This window comes from Strix aluco, chromosome 5 (assembly GCF_031877795.1).
Source record: "Strix aluco isolate bStrAlu1 chromosome 5, bStrAlu1.hap1, whole genome shotgun sequence".
Lineage (NCBI taxonomy): Eukaryota > Metazoa > Chordata > Aves > Strigiformes > Strigidae > Strix > Strix aluco.
This window is the reverse complement of record NC_133935.1, coordinates 87,392,282-87,413,799: the sequence shown is the minus strand read 5'-3', so window position 1 is coordinate 87,413,799 and position 21,518 is coordinate 87,392,282. Positions and strand designations below refer to the sequence as shown.

The following is a 21,518-nucleotide window of genomic DNA, read 5'->3' as shown; positions in this document are numbered from 1 at the left end:
TCTTCATCCCCAAGCAAGCTTTTTGTCCTTGCATGAATTATTCAGTAGATTTCCAAGAGATGCCTTGAAATCCCAGTGTCTGTTTTGCCCCCATACAGCCAGTACCTTCCCAATATCTCTAGATTTCCAGGACTAGAGGCTCTGCTTTTTACCTGTATCGTCTGCCCAAAGCGCCGAACTGCACCATTTCTTACAGGAGAGATCAAGTTCGCCAGGGATGTGACCCGTGTTAAAGGCCGAACCCGCTTATTGCTTGGCTCCTGTAAATAAAGCAGAGAACAAATTGTACTGGCTGTGACTCCCACTTCATTTCTCAAGCTGCCCAGGCAGGTTTAAAAAGCACAAACCCACTTAAGGAGTGGGAAACACAGAAAAGAGAGTGTTTTGAAGTAGCCATTCATCTTAAATGGAAAGCAGAGGCTGTAAATATTTGTCTGAACTTTAAGGCTGCAATTAAACTGCAGAGACTGCCCAGTGTAAAAGAGGCAAGATAACACACACGTCAGTCAGAATTCAAAATAGGGCTCAAACAGGGACCGTTATGGTCTGAACATAAATAGACTGAAGCGTTCTCCTCTGCAAGGCAAGTGACTGTCATCTAAAGATGGAGCTGTGATCTGCTTCTCCATTTTATCATGTTTGCCTTTGTAGAAAGAATGTGTTTTTCCATTTTAATTTTATTTTGGAGAGAAAAGTAGCAGTTGGAGCCCAGGACAGCCTCAGTAGCTATTCTAACAAATAGCAAATGACCACATGCTGAACATTCCTGTGAGGGACTCGCACACACACGAAGTGGATACAATTTAAAACCTCCAGTTTACAAAGCTTCCTCCCCATTCTGCTCCTCACCACCCCCTACATGTCATCATAATTTTTCTTATACGTTGTTTAGATTCAAAAGATAGAGCTTCTGCTTTTCCACACCACTAATCCCTGCCGGGAGCCCAGAGCATTTTCAGTTCTGTCCTGACCGAAATGCTGCCAAGAAGAGGAAACGCCCCATGGAAACCTCCTGCTGCTTAAGCTCAGATCAGTTTTTAAAATCATGCTGGCAACCCTACATATTTTACATCAAAAATATTGTGTTGTAAGGACCGTACAGGAAAGATGTGCACAATGGGACACCAGGAAGAGACAGACTCAGAGTTTAAGGCTAGGAAAAAGGCTAGATGAGGTACCCTGGTGCTCTTAAATGTCTGGCAAATGGTTGAAGGTGACTCATCATCACAAGGAAATTTCCTAGTATGAAGTTCAGAGGAGTTGGTAGAAGCAGCCTCTTTTTTGAGTTCATCTCAGTAGAAATTTTACCAAAGTTTTATTAGGCATTTTTTGTTAATTACAGTTGAGTCCCTCTTAATTTTCAAAAGGCTAAAAGGCGAAGACTGCTTAGGACGAGTTCTCTGCTGCCTCTATTTCCAGCCTGAGATTGCAAGTTACAGCACCCAAACCCTTTGCTTCTGTGGAGCAACAGAAGTGACAAATGCTGAAAACAAAAAAGGGGAATAGGAACACACAGAGCTGGATTCCAGTCATGAGACTGAGGAAGCATAAAAGCTACGTATGTAAGATTGGATTTCAGCAACATGACCCGAGGAGTGGCCCGTCTGTCTGCCTACATGCAGTGTTAAGCAACAGAGGAGGTTAGCTCACACTGAATTAAGCCTTCAAAGTTGCAGGGGGGAAACATGAAAAGAAACAATTTATGAGTGATGCAGAACAGAAAGACCTCTTGGCACAGCACAAAGTGTGTTCAAAGCTGTGCTTGAAATGTTTGGGAAATCTCAGAACTGTGAGGGTATTACAGAAATGGGGAAAAGCTGTAAGAGAGTGTTCTCAACCCGGGGACCCCAACCCTCAGCTGGGTGTCAGTACAGCACTGGGAGCGCTCCAGTCGCTTCTTTCCTTTGCCAACGGTGAGCCTCAACTGCACTCGAGACAGTCTCTGAGGAAAAGGACTATGCAGAAGGCTGGAAAGTTAGGCTGGGCTCAAAAGAAGACAGAGAAACTTTAATTGATTACAGACATTTCTGAGTGGAGGAAAAGGATAGGTAACTTACTTCTAGAAAACTATATATTGGCGTGCTAGAATAAAGGGACACAAGCCAAGAGAAGCAGGAATGTAAGCAGAAAATACACAGACATAAGCCACACACATCTCTGTCAAGGCCAGTGATATAAATAGCATGGAAAAGAAAAACATGACACTGAAAATTAATAGCAAGGAACTTCAGTACTTTAGGACGCTTGTAGAGTCTTTCGCAGCTTGCTGTTAAAGGGTCAACTCTGCAGCCTTTCCAGACACAATGACACGTTATCTGTGCCGAGGGACATGTGTGAATGCCTTCCCAGCACATCTGTGCCAGGCTGGAGCGACACATGCACACGCACGGGGTCTGGCAGAAGCATTTGGGACAGGCGGTACAAAGGGGCTCCCTGGGATTCTAAATCGCCACTTTTCTGAACAGCCGATACATACTGAGACATGCAAAGACAGGCTTGAAGCGAAAAGCACAGCGCTCTCGAACGAGGAGGAGCCCGGCTCCCGAGGAACCCAGCTCTGCTCTGAGGAGGGAGGAATTTCACACAGATCGGCACGACCAGAGCGTTTTCTGTATATGTGATGGGCTCCCCTGAGGTGTTCAGCCAACAGAAAAACTTCTGTACGCTATAAATTCAGCTTAGCGAAAGACTATTTCCCCTCTCAAAGAGAAACAAATCCCACTTTCTGTCCTGTGAGTGTTTTCAGACATGAACGGCTCAACTGCCAAAAAAAAAAAGCATCTGTTTCTTCTTCTTCTCTTTCCAGAGATATCATTTGATCCAAGGCAGGGAGGGGGAAAAAAAAAAAAAATCCCTCTCCTTCAAAACCTCACCTTCTCTGAGATCTGCATTTCAGTTTGAGGTCATGTACTCTACTTACAGGCAAACTCAGTCGCCGTGTAAGCTGAGACTCAGTGCAGTTCATACTGTGGATAACTTTGGCTCAGTAATTTCTTTTTTTTAGTTCTGTACTTGCAAACAACGATTAGCCTGTCTCCACACGGTCTTACTTACAGAAGCCCAGATTAGAATGAAGTCTGCAAAGTTTCTGTAACAAGCTGGCGGTTGTAAGCGCTACAGCGCTGACAGATAATGAAAACCCCAGTGAGTCCAACAGCACTTCTGCTTCCATTCAGAATTTTTTTTTTTTCCAGGAGACTCTTTATTAAATGTGAATATAAATATATCATAAACATACACACAAAAGCTAAATTTGTACCTCCAGCTGGCAGGCAAGACTTCACACTAGTGGAATTTCTTCAAGTGCTTCTAAGTGCAGGTTAATCCTTCACATTGTGAAAGATTGCACCTTGCTGCTCGAAAGCCAGGCTCTACTTTTGAGCAACGAACATTTTCCTCTAGCAGCATGCACGCCTATAACCTTTCCCCCTATGCTAGGTAATAATTAGTGTTTTTTACAAGGATCACTTACTAGAGAGCAATGTCCTACGTGCCAGTCCCATACCAACGCATACAAACATGGTGACAAATCTGAAAACCATGCGCAGCAAAACTTTTCCTATTAAGCCAAATAAGCAGAAAGGGATTTTAATCACCAGCTCAAATCACTCCTGCCAGAAATCACCACCTGACTATCTTAAGATTCACGTGCAAGGAGCTTGCTGAATCTCAAGCTCCGTTGTGAGAACGGTTGCCTGCACTCAAACCGAACAACCAGGCTCCGCTTGACACATCGGTACAGAGACGACAACCCTCGCCTTTCTCAAACCCGGCCTTGCACTCTGCTGATAACTCCAGTGGCTCTTGATAGCACCTCAGTACCTGGCACCGACGGGAGTGTTGGCTTAGGGGTCATTACTCAAGCCCAGACCTGGTTTAACTTCACATACCCAGCTGTTATACCCTACAGAAAACACACGTTTTAAGAATTAGAGGTGATTTACTCTCCTTTAAGAGGTCTGGTTTCTGTTATTTCTCTCCCAACATCTGGTTTCCCTTTTGCACAATCAGATTGCCCAAGTTTGGCTGTTTTAAAGCCAGGATTTTAAGAGGCTGGCGACTCACGCCGGAGCCCTCAAGCCCCAGAGCTGTCTGGAGCCGCCTTTTTTTCTTTTCCACCTCATCTCACCGCTAATCTCAGCAATAAAACCCTGCCCAGGGCAGCCGATCCCTACCTGGCTGCTGAACTTTTGCCTTCTGTCGTTGCAGGAGGCATGCGAGCATCTACTAGGAATACAATTATTCTCATCTACATAACAACAGATGATAAAAATAACAATACTTCCAAAAACCCCAACCCTCCAAACGCCAACCAACTCCCGTGATTTTTTAATTATTTTTTTTTTTTTCCGTTTATGCAGCAAACAAACGCCCTAATTAGGAAAAATCCTGTCAGTGGAAAGAGCACACAGAGCAACGGGTATTTTTAACATGAAAATCGCGCTGGGAGGAGTGGGGTCAGGTGAGGCGCCGAGCTCGGTTTCGGCTTCCTGGTCCCACTCCTCCAGAGGCTATGAAATATATTTTTTTTCAAAAAATTATTTTTTTTGAAAATCGTTGTTGGCACCTCCCTCCGTGGCCGGCTCTCAGCGGGCAGCGCACCCGGCTCCTCACCTCCCCTCAGGCGCGGAGGGCGGGAAGGTGATGGGGGGCTCCCAAACCCACCGCTTTCCCCTTAAAAAAAAAAAAGCCCCTTTTTCCCCGTCTCCTCCTCACCTCCTGCTCCCTAAAGGACTGGTTCTGCGCGTCGATCACCCGGATAGTCCTTTTGATGGGCAGCAGCCCCCCGAGCTCGTCGTGAGCCACCATGGTCGCCGTCCCCCACCCCGGTCCCGGCCACCTCAGCCCGCGCTCATCCCCGCTCTGCGCCCGCCGTCGCGCCGCGCCCCAACCTCACCGGCGGGGGCGGGGCTACCGACGAGACCACGCCCCCTCCGGCGCCAAGCCACGCCCAGTGACTATTAGCCCCGCCCCCCGCCCCACAGGGAGGGGGCCAGGACCCCCGGGTCCCTTTCCCGGCCCCTATTTCCTCCTAAACTCCCCCAAAATAGGACTTCTGAGAGGTTCTACTTTAAGGCAGCACGATGCAGACACCCACTGAGGGGCGAGTGGGCTGTTCCATCACACTCTGTGATGGAAAGCGCTTTGAAAAGCACCGGGCTTTCACTATTTGCACTGAAAAGACAAAGCCAAATGTATGTTTTGGGGTTTTTTCTCTCTTTTTCTTTGCTGGCACTCGCAGTGCTGGGGCCTGCCACCACCGCCTACAGCCGTCTTGCAAGTGCAGCAGTGGGACATGCTCCTCCTGACGGCAGCTCTTGCTGCTGCCACTGGAGCATAAATCATCTGCTGCTGAGGGTTGTTTTTTTTTGCCAGCCTCAGCCCTCCTTGTTCAAAAAAAAAAAAAAAATAGAATTCTTGTCTAGACCTGTGCTTTAAGTCTGCTCTCAGCTTTAAAGGTTGTGCTGGCACAGCTCTGTTAGCCAGGGGCTGGGCTGAGCCTCTCCCCCTCTTCTAACAGGGGATCCTGTCCCAGCAGGCCCAGCTGTAGATGCAAAGGGTTTGTATTTTTTGTTTGTTTGTTCAAGTCATATTATTCCTGGCACTGCTACAAATCTCCAAAATAAAAGGTCTCTTGTGCTGGTAAAAATAAACTGAATTTATTTGGCGATAGGAGAGCAGCTGTGTCGCTGCCTACCTATGCTACCCAACCTGCTTCTTGGAGGAGAAAAATTTGGGGGTCCCCTTCCGAGCTGGTCCCCAGCTCCCATGTGGCCACTGCGGGAGGGGCTGAGGGTTTGACACGACATTTTTCAGAGTAATGGGCAGGAGGAAAGTCCTGCTGTCCCCTCCCTGGCTTTTTTTTTTTTTTTTTTAAGCTTTGTTTTCTTCTCTCCCGTGGAGAGCTGCTCTCAGCAAATCTGCGGCTGTTTAACCTCTGCTCATGCGAGACCAGGACATTTAGGATCATCCACCGCAGGATTCTCAGAAATTTGGGATCCAGCGAGTTTCCATACCCTTATTGAAAGGACAGACTGTGACTCTTTCAGATATGCATAATCCTTTTTGGGATTAGTGAAGTCATCCATTTTTAAGACAACAAAAGACCAAAGGGACGATGACTCCAGGGAGGAGCAGGCAAGCCCTCCATTGAGTTTGATCATTATTTGGGGAGCATCAAACATGTCCATTTCTCTGACAGTCTAAGATCAAAAGTTTGTTAAACTCGGTCTAAAGATTTAGGAATGCTTCTTGACCCCAACAGCGCATCTCTTTTCACTGAGATGTCGACAGGCCGTGCAGAGTCAACTAAAAATAGGGACACCAGGAGCCGAGAGGGAAGGCGTGAAGCAGAGTCATGCACACAAAGATGGCACTTAAACGCTTCTTGTCTGGACCAGAACGTGATGTCCTGCGTCCTGAAGCACTTCATGCCCTATGAAGTGTTTTCTGTGACGTAAGCATTAAATAGTCCTTCTCCTTCCCGAGCCCTGGGGGAAGGGACCTGCTGCCATGCACCGGGGAAGCAAGTGATTCACCTTCACCGGAGGGGAGATCCCTGACTTTGTGTGACACCTTGTGAGGCTAAATAATTCGCGGTGATGCAAGCCCCAGCTGATGCAGCCTGCTGATGTCATGTTGTGGAAACACAAACCTCTGGCCTGATGCAACGGGGCTCCCTGTCTGCCTCCTGGCATGGCACGGGCAAAGGGTTACGTGCCCTGGACAACTGCCCTTTGTTCAAAGCAAGGGGTGGGTAAGGCCTTAAAACAACAACAAAACAACAACAACAACAAAAAAGACAAGGGGTTCCCAGCTGCTCCTGTAGCAGTGGGATGATTTCTGTATGCCTGCTATATCTGTTATCAATCAAGCACCATTTTGAGGCAAAATCCACCCTGAGTGGTGGACACACACTGTGCAATGGGCACTCGCTGACCAACACGCAACAAATCTGGAGAAGCCTGAAGGGAGCAGGGGTGGAAGGTGATCTTCAGAGGTAAAATAACCATCCCCCAGGTCCACAGCGGCCCCTCTACAGCGATATAGAGGGCTCAGAGCACGCTACGCTACCTGCACAATACTTACCTGCCTCTGCTCTACTTAAGACACATGCAAGAGGCAGTGTAAATATGACCTTTAAGTTTGTAAAGTTCACTGTAGTGCAAACACCACTCCAGTGGGCAAACCATCCTGAACAAGGCCGTGGTACTTGGGAACCCTCTGATGAAAGCCAAAACAAATGTGAAAAGAAAGAATTGTTCCCTGTGCAGCAGAAGCAACGAAGTTGGATTTATGGATTTGTACCCTATACACCATAATCCCAGCTTCCCTCTAACTCAGGACATATTTTTCTACCCAACACCAACTCCCTCTGTCTTCCCAGTCCCCGCTTACCCATCTGCCCTGGCCCCAACCTGCTTTGTCCCTTCCCCTGCCCCTCCAGCCCACTGGGCAGGGATCAGCCCGTGCCATGGCAGCTCTGAAGCCATGAGAATGCAGCCCGGCCGGTCGCTGCGCTCAGCGACGGATAACAGACAAGTTCTTCCTGCTCTCCTGTCAGTGGGTATTAATGACATTCCTCTCCTATACTCAGATGGGGATTTTCACTTCTAGGAGCAAAATACTTTGGTGACTCCTATCCTACTATCAAATTAGGGAGCCAGGAAGAGTTCAAGTGACAGAGTCGTCACCCAGTCCTCATTGTTTTACTCTTATTTTTAGCTTGGGTTTTCATTTCCACAGAGAAGGGAGGACTGCTGTTACACAGAGCTGTTTGCCTGAAGTCCAGGGCGGCCTCATACCTGCGACATTCCTTGCTCCTGCAAGTTATTCTGGGTAGGGCTGCTACTAAATAAAAATGCTCTCTGGGGTATTGACATGCCATTTTGTTATTTCAGCCCCAAAGCATCACCAAATAAATTTTAGATTAACAAATAATGAATTCTTAAGGAAACACGCGTCCAAATTCCAGTGTACAATTCCCGACTGATGTAGGTTTTTGCAGTTAAAAATACTCAGTTGTTTAAGCGACACATGGCATCTGGCTAGTGCCAGGGGTTGCCAAGCATGGCATGCAGGAATGCTCCCCCAACAGCTGAATATGTCCTCCAGCACCTGTGTCCAGGGTGGCCAGCACTCATAACCTGATCCTGGCTCTTCTCTTGCATGAGAACAGCAGGCAGATACAGTTAATATAAAACCCTAGCAGTTCTGGATTGTGATTTTCAACCTACTATCAGCAGAAGAGAGTCATTACAGCACTCTCTCAATATCCTCATAGTTCAGGTCTGGCCAGGTTACACAGCCCTAACCATCAGCCAGGACACTTTGGGGTTGCTCTATTTTATACCGAACCCTGCAAGAAGGATGTTTGCTGCCGCTGAAGAGAGCCAGCGACAAAAGATCTCAGTTCTACCACTGACTGGAAAGGAGAAGACTTGAGCTGGTGCATTAATAGAGCCTGGAGGCAGGGGGGTATTCCTCAGTGGGCAGTTTTCCCACTTTTCACAGATCCTGGATGCCTCTAATGTGCCTGACATCTGGATTCAATTTTTTCAAAGAACGAACCTGCGACATTTTAATCCCTTTGGCGGCTTGAAGTCTCGGGGAAAACGAAAGCATCTATTACATTCATAGCATATTCATTTTCATTGTTTTGCGTGTATGTTTTGAAACCCTATTTACTAGGAAGCGAAATCCATCTTAAAAACTCACTTTACAGCTATTCTTAATGTGCTAGATATAGCATAACATGCAGAACACTCGAGGACTGGAATAAATAAGATCTCCATGGGCAATCTGCTTCTCCCATACATGTTCACAGACCCAGGACAGTCAGATCCCCTCTGCCATACACAAAGTTGTTTACTGTCCATGAGCTGTGTTTAACATTCCGCTCCCAGATATTTATATGCAGAGCCAAATTCAGAGCAGTATTCTGGAAAATGAGCAAAAGTAGGCTATGACCCATCAAGAGACTATTGGATCATCTGAAAAGTTTACGAGCCGGTCTGGAATCCAGCATTTATTTTGGATGGTGGGAGGTCACTATAATTAGCTGCCATTCAATGCTATTATACAGTTACAAACACAAGAACACCCCCCCAACCCAGCCTACAGCGCAGATGCATTTTTACTGAAACACAACCTATGACATTCTGCAGACCTCTGTAGAAAAACGAGTTACCTCAGCCATCTCTGAAGCGAACATTTGTGCGCTCAGGCCAGAAAAGCAATTTCCATCTTATGAATATGAATGCAACACCAGAAAACATGGACCATCAAATCTCGTGATGTTATTAAACACAACATCTACCCTAACCACAGAGTAATGGAGCGAGAAGCTACAGTTGACTTCAGCTCCCAACCTGCTCACGTGCCAAATGTTGTTTTTCAGAGTTGCGTGGTGTAGCCAGTGCCAGAGATGTTCGTTTTGATCAAAGTCTATTTCCAAATACAAATTTGTAACTTATGCATGGGCACGTTCTTGCATGAATCAGACACGCCAATAAAATTCCCATAAAAGTCCTCTAGAGCAGTTGTATCTTTGGCGGGGGGAGGGGGGAGGGAAGGACTGTTTTTGTTGTTTCTTTAAAGCTTGTGGGTATATATTCTAAAGGAAGGAGCCACCGCTGCAGTTTCTTACGTTATTTAGTGATAATCTTTAGGCTGTGTTATCCCTGCCTGAAGCCAAGCTGCTTGTGAGGACTCTGGCCGTGGAAAGACATTCATTGATGGCTTCAAGTGATCTGGACCACAAGAATGCAGACACACAGGGATTCTCTCCCCCTCCTCTTTTTTTCCAAGTAACTTTTTACGTTTAAAAAAAAAAATAGTAAAAATCAGTGTTTATCTGCCTTCCCTGGAGAGCTTGTCACCGTCAGCTTTGTCGTCACAGTCTCTCTCTGCTGCCAAAACGAGTACAACTCTAGGGCTTGTTTGGGCTGAACTCCTATCCAGGCTGAGCAATATTCACGGAACTGGTCCCAAAAAGGTGAGTAAGGCTTCGAGAAGGACACAGCAGGGTGGTTCATAAAAAGGGTCCTCACTAAGACTTCAATTCCTCTCTGAAATCCCCGTTCCTAAAGCCTTACAAGGACATCCCATAACCAACAGAAAACACCATCCAGAACAGATGTGATTCTTATACATTACTCAGCCTGGCTTCATTTTGCCTCGGGTAAAATACACCACCGCATCCGTCTATTCCCTGTCATCCACTGAAAAGTATTTATCTAGTTGCTAATAAACATGAATATATACACACCTTCAAAAAACACAGTGCTGCTTCCTCCCATGAATCATTCAACACATTACATAACTGTGGGGGTAATATGGAACCGTTTCATATGTGACCACTTAAAAAAAAATCGGTCATAAACCTACCTGAAATGCAAAAATAGCGCTCAGTTTTAAAACAAATATCTGCTTAATAAATTCCTGCCCTCAATTTCTTGTGTCTGTCCCTGCACTGCAACTCGCTCTCCCTTTTGTCTTACCCAGTCAGTTAACACCCCACGTTGTAGTATGGCTCCAGACATGATCTGGGGAGAAAATACCTTCTTTCTCCTAAAAGGATGGTGTTTTGGCACAAGAGAAGGGGTGGCTCAGTGCTGAAGGAAGTGGATGCTGTAACTATGGTCTCAGGTTGTAACTTCCCACTCGTATTTTGGTAATGTTTGGAGGGTTTTAGGCTGTATGTCAAATTAGAAGCTTAACAGACCTACCAGATCTGGTTCATATTTGAGCAGGACTCTGGGCAGCAAGGAGGAGGTTAACAAGCCCAAATAAACAAGAATAGCAGGGGTGTTTCAGTCTGTCTGGGCTGGCCTGAGCTCCCCTGCCATTTTGCATACCGTCTTCCTGGTATGCGGAACAATGATATGTGAGGTTTAAACATCATTAAAGGACTGCTCAACCTTTTCAGAGAGACAGGTACACATCCCAATTAAATAATCCCTTCCCCCTGCCTTTATTTTAAAAACATACATTGAGTCGGGTGCCAATGCTGGGATACTAGGATGCAACTCCCTGCTCCAAAGCAGCCCTTCACCATCTATATGGCAGTTTTGTCAGCACAATTATGTCTAGGAGAAGTGTGAATGCAGTATGCTGGCAAAACTCCTCCGTTATTACAAGTATGGTGACAAAACAGCAGCTTGTCAGCTGAGCTATATTTGCTGGGGGAGATAGTGGAGCTGAAGTAACAGTTATGCTGTGGAGTTAAACACTTTAGAGAGACAAACTCTGAAAAATCAGTTCCCATCTGTAAGATGGGGATAAACAATGTATGGTCTGACTTACATGTAACTTTAAGTTATCTTGATCTTCTCTTGTGACCTTATTTCATCAGTGAAATAGATATATTCGTGTCTGATGGAGCCATATTTTAGCCCGTTGGTTTACCCTCATCAAATCTAGACAGAGCAAAGTATAATCTGTACTACAGCATGAGTGCTCAAGGAGACTCAGAAGTCCTGGTGATGTGTTTTGAAAATCTGACTATAAATAGTTGACTGTGATGCTTTTGAAACTTGTAATAACCTCGAGAGTTGGTATCAAAAAGTCTGAAAATTACAATCCAATCAGTACTGTTAATGTATTTTAACAAGAATACTGGAGTATTTTGGTGGGTGTGCCTCAAACTCTCAAATACCCAGGAAAGCCTGACCCTTTCAAAAGAACAAGTTAAAAAGTCAGGGTAAACAAAAGCTGCAGCCTGAACTTTGACTATATTAGCCTAGGGATTTCCCTTTTTCCTTGGAAGATTTCTGTTAAAACTCGTAAAAGGCGAGTACACAAATTACTGTTGATATTTTAGTTTCACCTTGAAGTGATTGCTTTGTGGGAGAAACTCTTAATTCATGCAATTTTGTGCTACACATAAAAAGGTAGTTCAATTGAAAAGAAAAAAAAGAAAAAGAAAATCCTTTTCCCCGAGGGCAGATTTCCTAGCCATCACACTCCCATCTGCATCAGAAAACCAGAAAGACCTCAGAAACAAAACAAGCCCAAAACACAGTCAGTTCAGAGGCATGGGCACTGCTGTGTCATAGCCCTCTGCAGATAATCTTTTTTGCTCTTCCCCTACTGGGAAATTACAGGGGTAGTCTTATCTGGAATAGGAGATCTAGTCTAGAGAGGTCAAAGCCCAGAGTTAGCCTGTTGGAAAGGACAATCGGTCATGGAAAGCATTCAGCAGTAGCCAGGTTAAGTGAGGCTAATAAATAATGCACAAATGCAAAGTAAGTAGCAACAACAGAGGATGCACTGGTCATTAGGTCAAACAGGAAATTCCCCACTAACAAATTACTTTTAATCCCAGTCTAATAAACTGTAAAACCCACTTAGTTAACTCTCAGCTCAATAGCTACCTTCTTAGGAAAAACCCTATTTCTCTTCCTTCCCCTCTTTAGAGAAGTGGCTGACAGTAAGATCTTCAGGGCAGATGGACAGTGGGAAGCAGTTTCTCTTTCAGAAAACCAGGCTTGGGTAGTCCCTGAAAAAAAGGTGCAACTCTGCACCTCCCCAGCCTCATTTTTCTAAGTCAATTTAATCCATAGCTTGAAGAACAATTTACCACCCAGCCAGTCCAGCTTGTTTGCAATACAATGAAGAGCACTAACTAAAGTCAAACAAAAGCAACCTTTGAAGGGGTGTTGCACAGTTTTGCTTCCCAACACTTGAAAACGCTTATGTTCTTGCAAAGCACGGGTTACATGCATTTATTTCACACAACATTAAAACCGTGGCAGATCTAGGATTGAAATGATTAAAACAGGAGATCAGAGAGTGTTATGGATATCACTAGCAGGACTCAGCCCACCCCAGAGGTGTATGCAAGAGCAAACACAGCTGTACACGTCTCTAAACTGTTGACGGTGAAATGCAAACACAGAAAGTACATCATTCCCCAGTAGAAGCCACTATAGTCGACAAAGTAGATGATTGCACAATATTGTAGAGCAATGGGTTGTGCTTACCTTAAAGTCAAGGCTGCAAAGACTGGCTACATCATCGTCTTTCTCTCGGCGCTTCCTCTTCTGTAAGAAATGAAATAGAGTTATAACTGTACACTCAATTTGTGTTCAGAAAGAAGGCTCTAGTTTTTATAAAGCAGACTAGAAACATCTTCTTTCTTTACACCCCCAACTAACCATAACTCAAAGAACTAAAGGTTGAAAACAAATGCAAAACATGTTTATGCTGTTTCATGAGGTTTGTCACCTGATTGATACCTATAAATTATACCCCTATAAGCTTGTTTCTCTGCACTCCCATAATTGTGGTTGTGATTAAAGTCTTAAGTAGGAAATCTCAGTAGCAGGGCAGAATTCAGCGGTTACCACTGTGAAATGATTTGAGATTCATTTAGTTAAATGAAACATTTTTTGTGGTTTCCGAGGTCAACAATCCAGCAATAAAGTTGGGCTTTTTGAAAGAGTTAGGTCAGACTTGGTGAGCATTAGGATCTGAGGTCTCTAGGGGACACCAGAAGATACCATGCCTAATTCTTATGAAGTTTGCTCACCAGCACGGCTGGGCTTGGGCAGGGGTCTGTGAGTAAGGGGATCTACAGATTTCACCCTGGAGGCAGTGCCAGCATAAAGCAGTTTGGCACTAAGTTGGTTGTTCCTGCTCCTCAGCTACCCCCTAATACCCAAATACATTTTAGTCAGGGGATTCTTACTGTGTATCGGGCATTTTTTTATAGCGCAGTTCTCTGAACAGCTGAATGTGTGTATGTGAGGGCATTTTGATTGCCTATTTAATTAATTACTTTGGACATGGCCAGTAGGCAGCTGTGGCTGAAGCATCCCTGCTAGGAATGCAACAGGCTAAAAGAATGAGCTTTTTTTTGTGAAAGAAAGATGAGGCTTTGGCCAGGGAGCTCTCAGCTATTTTCCTTTCCAAAGAAGAGCACAAGCCGGTGGAACAATGATCAAAGACATCTGCACTGAGCTTCCTGATACCTCCCACTATTTCTGTACTATCTGGGCTTCTACATTATTTTTTCATTACCCAGATAATGGAAAACCAACTGTGGACTCATCCTGTTAAGACTGTGCCAGCCTGCAGATCACCTGGTCTGGAAAAAACATGGGTCACGAGCATAAATTGTTTGGTCACCCATGAAACAAGTAGTTGATTTTCATCCTGTGTTTGACCCTTGTCCTTCAACATTTCAGAATGAGTCAAGTTCATCCTCTTCCACTTCATGAAGTACAAAGGAAAAAGAAGAGAAACTACTTTGTATTTTGAGGTTGGTCTACGAGTTGTTCATCTGTTTAACAGAGTAGACATTGAACTAGGTGAAATGAGGAAAACAGCCCCTTCTGCAGTGGCAGAGGGAACTACTACCACAAGTCCACATTCAGCAAATGTCAGTTTTGTGCTCTACCAGTCCAGCAGCTTGACCCTCTGTCAGGAGCAACTAATTCCTGTTTTCTTAGAATTTAATCATATATTCAAGTAACTTAAAAGTTTCAGCTTTAATAAAGGTTTGTCATCACTGAGAGTGTATTTAAATTGTTTGAATACAGGTATTCATTCAAATTATTTTTAAATGCCAGCCTAGTTTCCATGGTTCCTTTGAAAATCAGATGCTTTTGGGGGGATGTCCAGCTTCCCTGGCGGGTTCTCAGAAACCTGTTCTCTAGTTTGCTAGTCCTTTCCTATGATGTATTTTTAGGCTCCAATGTGACTTCTCGCCTGTCCACACTCTGCTGACTCTACCATTTAACTATTAAATACACACATGTAATGGTGAGATATTACAGAATTGGACTCACTAGTTTCTTGTATTTTGGGTTTGGGTGCTGTGGTTTTTTTCACAGCTATTCAAACTAGCTACAGAAGTGAATTCAAGTACAAAGTTCCCCAATGATTTCAGTTTTTCTGTTTTTTTTTTTTTCCCTCTATATTTGCAAAGACAAGATACTGACTCTGTCAATTGAGTGAGTCCCTTCACTGATAAACTTGCTAACTAGAGGAAAAAATTCTCACATTAGACATTATGTCCTACCATATTTATAGCATTGACACTGAATTAATGTCCCAGCACACTCCATACTTTTTGAACAGACCTTTGGCAGGCTTGAGAACACATGCAAATGCAGACATTTGGTTTTTTAGGTTTAGTAAAATATTCAGGGTTGGTTATTTATCAAACCCTGCAATAAAAGACTGCTATAACCACACCTTTTTGGTCTGCAGATTATTTTTCCCATATGTAAGTCAAGGATATTAGCATCTATTTAACAGAAGAAAACTTGCAATAAAGACAAAGACACCACGCCTTTTTGGTCTGAATATTATTCGTTCCTTATGTAGTCAAGTATATTAACATCTTTAACATACAGCTCCAGACCAAAGCCCAGACACGAAAGGGAGGCCAGAGTTTTGTTTTTAAACTGGCTAGACTTATGCAATAAGTATTGCATTGGCTGGACCCCATTTCCTTTGCCCAATATAGTTTCATACAAAAACTTAGACATTTCACTACGGAGCCAGCTGTATCATTCCTGTGTGGTGCCAGAACAGAAACAGATTCCAAGAAAACGGCCTCTTCAAACTGCTCAAATCTGGGTGTTTAAAGCCGCATGATAGAAAAGCAACTGCTATGGTACTGTTTTCTCACATTTTTGAGACTGTCACGATCAGAGATCTGATACGTTAACCTTCTCACGAAACTCAAGTCATGTGGAAAAAGTTACTTCTACAAAAGTTATTAAACTGTAAAAACTGTGAGACCTGATTTAGGCTCTCAAAGAGGTGTTGTAAAGGAGAAGCATAAAAAAAGCTAATCAAGACGGGAAATCTAAATATTTTGTGACTTTATTTTAGAGAGACCTAAACAATGCCATGAGCATGAATGTTAATTACATTTCAAGGATTCCGATTAAAGCTCCAGGAGCGTTTTTTAAGAAAGTACTGGTTTTCAATTTGAAAACAATTCTAGTCATCTAGTTTTCCTCTCTGCTACCAAGGCTTTTGCCTAAAACCAGGATATTTTGTTCTTTAGGGCTTAGTCTGGTTTTTGCTGCTTATTGCCCACCTGAGTTCATAAAACACAAATAAGGCTTCAGGTGAGGAATGTGCATCAGGACCGTTAAGTCAACAAAGATCAAGTGCCTGTTTCTCATAAATGAATCCTCCTTAATGAAAAGGAAGGAGGGAAAACAGACCATGAGTAACCTTGCTTCCAGTCAGAAGCCAACCAGAGGATGTTTTAACCCAAACTGCATTAGTCTTTTCTTAGAATTATGCAGAACACGCATTAGTCCTTCTCTTTAAACCCACTCCACCCCTGCAGGCATGAGAAGGACACTTGGCTTAGTTACCCACTTCCCCTGAGGCTCAGGCCAGGTACATTTTACAGACTTTTGGCCAAACAGCTGCACAAACTATGGCATGAAGAGATGCTCTTTGTGACTGGTATATGAGTACTTGGTGGTCATGGGGGAAAAAAAAACCCCTTGTGTGACACACTTAGTCCAGCATATGAGACATGACACCAAGAAAAGGAGAGTTCTTGCTTGCCTACCGGCTGCTGCCAAAATACAGCGCTCTGGTCAATGTATGTCAGCATTAATTACATTGGCAAAGCCTCTAAGCAGACACCTGGTCCCCGGCCATGCAGTAAGGGTATGTCTGCTGGGCAACTGAACTGCACAGCTATGCACTCTCTTTCATTATTCTTTCCCTCCTGTATTTGCTTCTCTTCCAGTGTTAGGTGTATTGGTCCAAGACTAACCTCTAACTAGTCACAGGAAAGCTTGGATCTCCAGAAAAGGGCTGGAGTTCAGGGGTGCTCACTGTCTGTAGCTGCAGACAAAGCTATTTGGGCTTGAAGGGAGAAGTGAAGGTGGACTAGGTTGATGAGGGACATGATGGAGGAATGCAGATAAGCAATTAAGTCCTTCAAAAACTGCTTCTTTGGTTTTCTGTCTTGACATACAATCTGTTCTAACTGTCATTGAGAGTTGGACTGAATATGTGTATAGCCAAATAAAAGCAGATTAAAAAACATGCAAAAAACAGGAATAACTTGAAACTCAATCAAAATACTTTTAATTTGTGATGTTAGAGCACAATAATTTGAAAGAATATAATTTATAGGGCTTTGTAATATTCAAATGTATATGTTTAATGTAGCTGTAGTCACCAGATGAAAGTTTCTAAAATTAAGCAAAAGAAAAATCTACAAGAGATTATAATTTTGTTTAATCCACTCCCATACCAGACTAGTGTTTGTGAAGCCTCAAAATTGCACATGGCTGCCCTTCAAGACACAGCCAGCAAAGTGCCTGTCTAAATGCATGCGTTCACAAGAAGCCCCAGCTGAATTTAGATGGGATTTCCTTCATAAAAGGTAGTCCAGTCCTTTTCCCCACCTCCAGACACATTCTCACGCCCTTCCTCGTGGCGACACAGGCATTCATACAGCTTGTGCAGTCAGCTGGATCAGCTCATCCAAAACTCTTTGTTTTCTTTTTGGTAAGGCAAGTTTTTCAGCCAGATCAGTTTGCTGGCTGAGGATGGGATCACTGCTTCTAGGGGCAGTGGGGGGCAAATCAGCTTAGGCGGCTCATGAAAATGAGCTTTAAGATGGGACAAGATCTATATACACCACGCTAGGCACTGGGCACCTACTTCAGCTGACTAATCTCCTTGCAATCCTCAGTGCATGAAGAGGGTCAGACTTCATGAAGCAGCAATTCAGAACAAAAAGCCAGTGTAGGTCCTTTGAACCACTCTACAGTGGTTCGTCTTTCTCTACTAGACCTAGAGGCTGGATGTGAACCACTTCCCTAGCAAGTGATGTAGGTTAAAGGATGGAGAAAAGAAAGTACAAGGCTTACAGCAGCAACGCCATGCACTCGCTCTAGGTAGCTTCTCAATACCACATAAAATACAGATTTTTGTGTTTAAGGAGAAAAAAAAAAAAAGAAAAAAGGTTTACTTCTACACCATGTTTTACATCTCATCTGTTGCACTGCCAGCTTAGTTAGCAAGACTGCTGAAACACATCAGAAAGTAAGAAGTTTATAAAGAAACCATGGTGTCTAGGATATCCTGCCTTCTCTTAATCCCTGTGTGCAAAAAAGCACCCTCCAGCTACAGCTCAGAAGCCTCAGTGGCTCAAAAAGCCAGGTAGAGAGGAATGTGTTGATTTTCCTTCTCCTCCAGGCAGAGGGACCTTCACCTCTGTATTCCTGCTTTTGCTTGCATGCTTTTGCAATATGAACCCATCAGTTGTTTTACTCACCAGAGTGAAGTCCCAGTGCGGTCCCGGAGTCAGAAACGTGAAAGAGCTGCCTCGCCTGAGAGGGTACCTGTGAGCAGAAAAAAAAGGAATAAAGTAAATAAATTACAGGTTGCTGTAGCGATTGATTAAATCTGTTTTCCGCAGCTTTGATGGTATCATACATCTGCAGCTCCTAGCACAAAAGTTGCAAAGACAATGATGAAGCACAGTCTTTGGGAAGGGGAGACCAAAAGGAGTTGCCAGTATTCCCCACCACGATTGCAGGTGTTAGATTAAAAATCCCAGTTTACTACAACAACTGGCTCTGTGCAGAGGCAGGCAAAAACCTCCCACTGGGCCCTGCAGGCTGGTCTGGAGGAGAATCTCTTTTTGACCACAAACCTGACAATCTGACCAAGAGAAAGGATAAAACAATAATAATAATAAAAAATAACAATATTGTGGCCTCATTTTCCGAGGTTAATGAAGCTGAAATGAAAGGAGGCAACAAACTGCACCTTTGACAATGCAGCCTTGTAGTTTCACAGAAAATTACAACCAGGAATTGAGTTGTGGTCTTTCATTAAGTCATTCTCGATCCAAGAAAGTTAAACCACCAGAAAGCACTACACACAATAGACCGTTTGTATAATCCTTGCTCTTTGAACAATGGTAAACGAATTGCCTTATGCAAGTCATTTATTGTACTAGCACCGAGTTAAGCAAACAAGTTACGTTCCAACTTTCACTGTCTGGTGGACTTAAGGTATGTTTCCAGCAACAATTTTTTAAAGCTTATTCTGGCCATAGTATGGAGAAACATTTTTGTCTGTCATTGGGTTTTTTGCATGTAGAATTTTAGTCCCAAACAGGCCACACACTTTTTTTTCAAAGGCAGCCAGCTGCATCACCTAATGGGGAGAAGATTTCTCCCTTGCTGTCACAAACTCAGACAGAAAAGGCATCTTTGCGCCAGCTGCACCTTTCTTCTTCATACTGAGATCCCACAGGACTATCAAAAACCTGGAAATAATATAGGAATGCAAATCCTTCTGACTTTCAGGGGCCTTACACTCCAGCATTGCTCAGGGATTACTGAAAATTAATCTCACAGAGTATTAGTAGTATTTAATGTCAGCAACTCTCCGTATCGGAAGAGAAAAAGCATTTGTCTGTAAAAGGTTTGTGCAGGGTGGGGTGTTCTGGATTGGTATTTGGAAAATATAAGTCAACTACCCAGAAAATACTTTTGCACTTCTACCAGCCAATGCAGAGCAACAAGATAAATATTTTATGAAGCGTACCTTATTGGAAGCAAGATGTGAAGGAATACAAGATGCTTTTGGTGAGGAGGCAAACATTCGCTGCAGCAGATGTAGATTGCACAGGTGAGCTTATTAGCACTTTTCCTCCAGAAATAATTTCCACGCTGCCTCTTTGCTTACCATATGCCTGTTAGTACATGTGACGCCGTATTTTACTTCAAACTCAAATCTGAGAAGAAATCTAACTAACTGCTGAATGCCTGAGCTGATTCTGTGCTCCCCACTCTAGGTGTCTGAGCAGCAGATTTTGTTTCTTGGGTTGACCCAAAACTGTTATCTGGCAGCTGGTACCAAAAAGACAAAGCCACTACGTGCAAGAAGATCATATTCTCTTCATTCCCCACTTGTGGTGAAGGAATGTGTCTGATACACATAAAAAGATAAAGCAGCCTGAGTAGAAAATGATATATTTTGATCCAGACGGGGAGTGAGAGCTGTTTGGCCACCTCAGTAGGTCCCATGGAATAGGAGCAACACTTCCCTGCAACTTCTGGGGTGGCTGAAGTCCCTTCAGGACCTGTTAGGGAGCATTTCACCAGCTCCAAGGGTTCAAGCAAGGTAGCTGCCATGTGAGCAGTGAAAATGCTAAGCAAGCAGCATCTGCAGTGGAAAACCAGGGAGCAGGAACAGTGTCATAGGCTTCAAAGGGGTTAGAATAGTAAATATGTCATCTGTGTTATATATACACATAGACTTAGATACCTAAATATATAGATATCTAGAATAAATACCTAAAATATATAAATATAAAAAATAAGCTTGTTCAAAGTACCATATGCACGAATTATGACTTATGTAAAATCAGAGGAAGCTGTTCTTCAGACCACACAACCTTCAGGTATTTTAGGATCAGCCAAAACTTTTTAATACAATGACTATGTCTGCGACACTGCTCCAGAAACGAAAGTGCCATTTCCAAGAACTGCATACCAGTACACTGATTGCTAGATGGAGAAGAAACTCCTGGAAGGAAACATTCTTTGCGATTTATAAGAGAACATACCGCTCAGGAAGAAAATCTGGGAATGAGCATCAGATTTCTTTGAAATTTAAAATAGAGTCAGTTTGTCTCATGAGAAAGAAAAATCCTTACTGTTTCATCCCAACATCTAACTTGCTAGGCTGCCCCGACCAAAGTTTATGAGTTTGATTAAACCTTCCTTGACTATAGATAGAAAAGCAAAGAGATAATTAATGGTCTGCAAACTGTGCCCTGCACAGCTATTAAGAGCTACCAGAAGGGACTAAGCCTCAGTCTCTAAGGTAAGCATGAGCTTTCATGCTGGGAAGCAGGACCATGATTTTATTCCATGAATCTTGATCTCCAACACCAGAGGCAGCCAAATTGCGGCTTGGAAGCCACACAAAGCTTGCAGACTGTTCAGAGCAACTCCCAGTCATCCCAGTATGGATGCGGGCCACTTGTAGCTGCCCCAGCTGCATTGTCTGGGGTGCTGGGTGCACCCTCAGTTGTGCCTCCCCCGCCCGTGGGGAGCAATGGGAGTGCAGGTATGAAGCTGCCGTTGAGAACAAGCATAAGTTTGGCCCATTTGTACCAGCCCACTCAGCCTCCAACCAAATGGAGATTTTGTGGGATAGAGTCAAGTAAGTTTGGCGACAGCAGCCTTTCAAAAAACTGAGATTTAAAGGTATTGCACTGCTATCATCATGTCCTCTTACACTCATAGGTTTAAAGCAACCACTGTAGGTTTCCATTTACTGCCCAATGCATTTCATTCCTAGTATACAGGCATTATAAGGTTTTAATCCAAAACAGTGTTTTATTTTGGCACACACACTGTAAGGCAATGTCCCTTGTGGGGCTGCCTGTGCAGTATTTCACTTTCCCCTCTGTTCAAGCTGGGAGAGACTCGTATAAATGGGTGAGATGCCTCCCGCTCTGGCTTCCCCACTGCCCTTGAAAAAGGTTTTTTTTTGGT

At 43.8% G+C, this 21,518-nt stretch overlaps 1 protein-coding gene across 4 annotated transcripts in view; it reads right to left on the bottom strand.

Moving 5' to 3' along the window:
- Nucleotides 1–21,518, bottom strand: part of NET1 (neuroepithelial cell transforming 1) — a 56,515-nt gene that overhangs the window by 7,010 nt on the left and 27,987 nt on the right. For 2 of the 4 annotated variants that reach the window (XM_074828093.1, XM_074828094.1), the window contains exons 2-4: nucleotides 18,275–18,341; nucleotides 12,987–13,046; nucleotides 153–260 (exon numbers count right to left, since the gene is read on the bottom strand). In XM_074828093.1, the coding sequence (XP_074684194.1) occupies nucleotides 153–260; nucleotides 12,987–13,046; nucleotides 18,275–18,341 (235 nt within the window). Of the gene's footprint in view, nucleotides 1–152; nucleotides 261–4,716; nucleotides 4,856–12,986; nucleotides 13,047–18,274; nucleotides 18,342–21,518 lie in introns of those variants that run through there. The other 2 variants (XM_074828095.1, XM_074828096.1) reach the window with 2 other exon arrangements.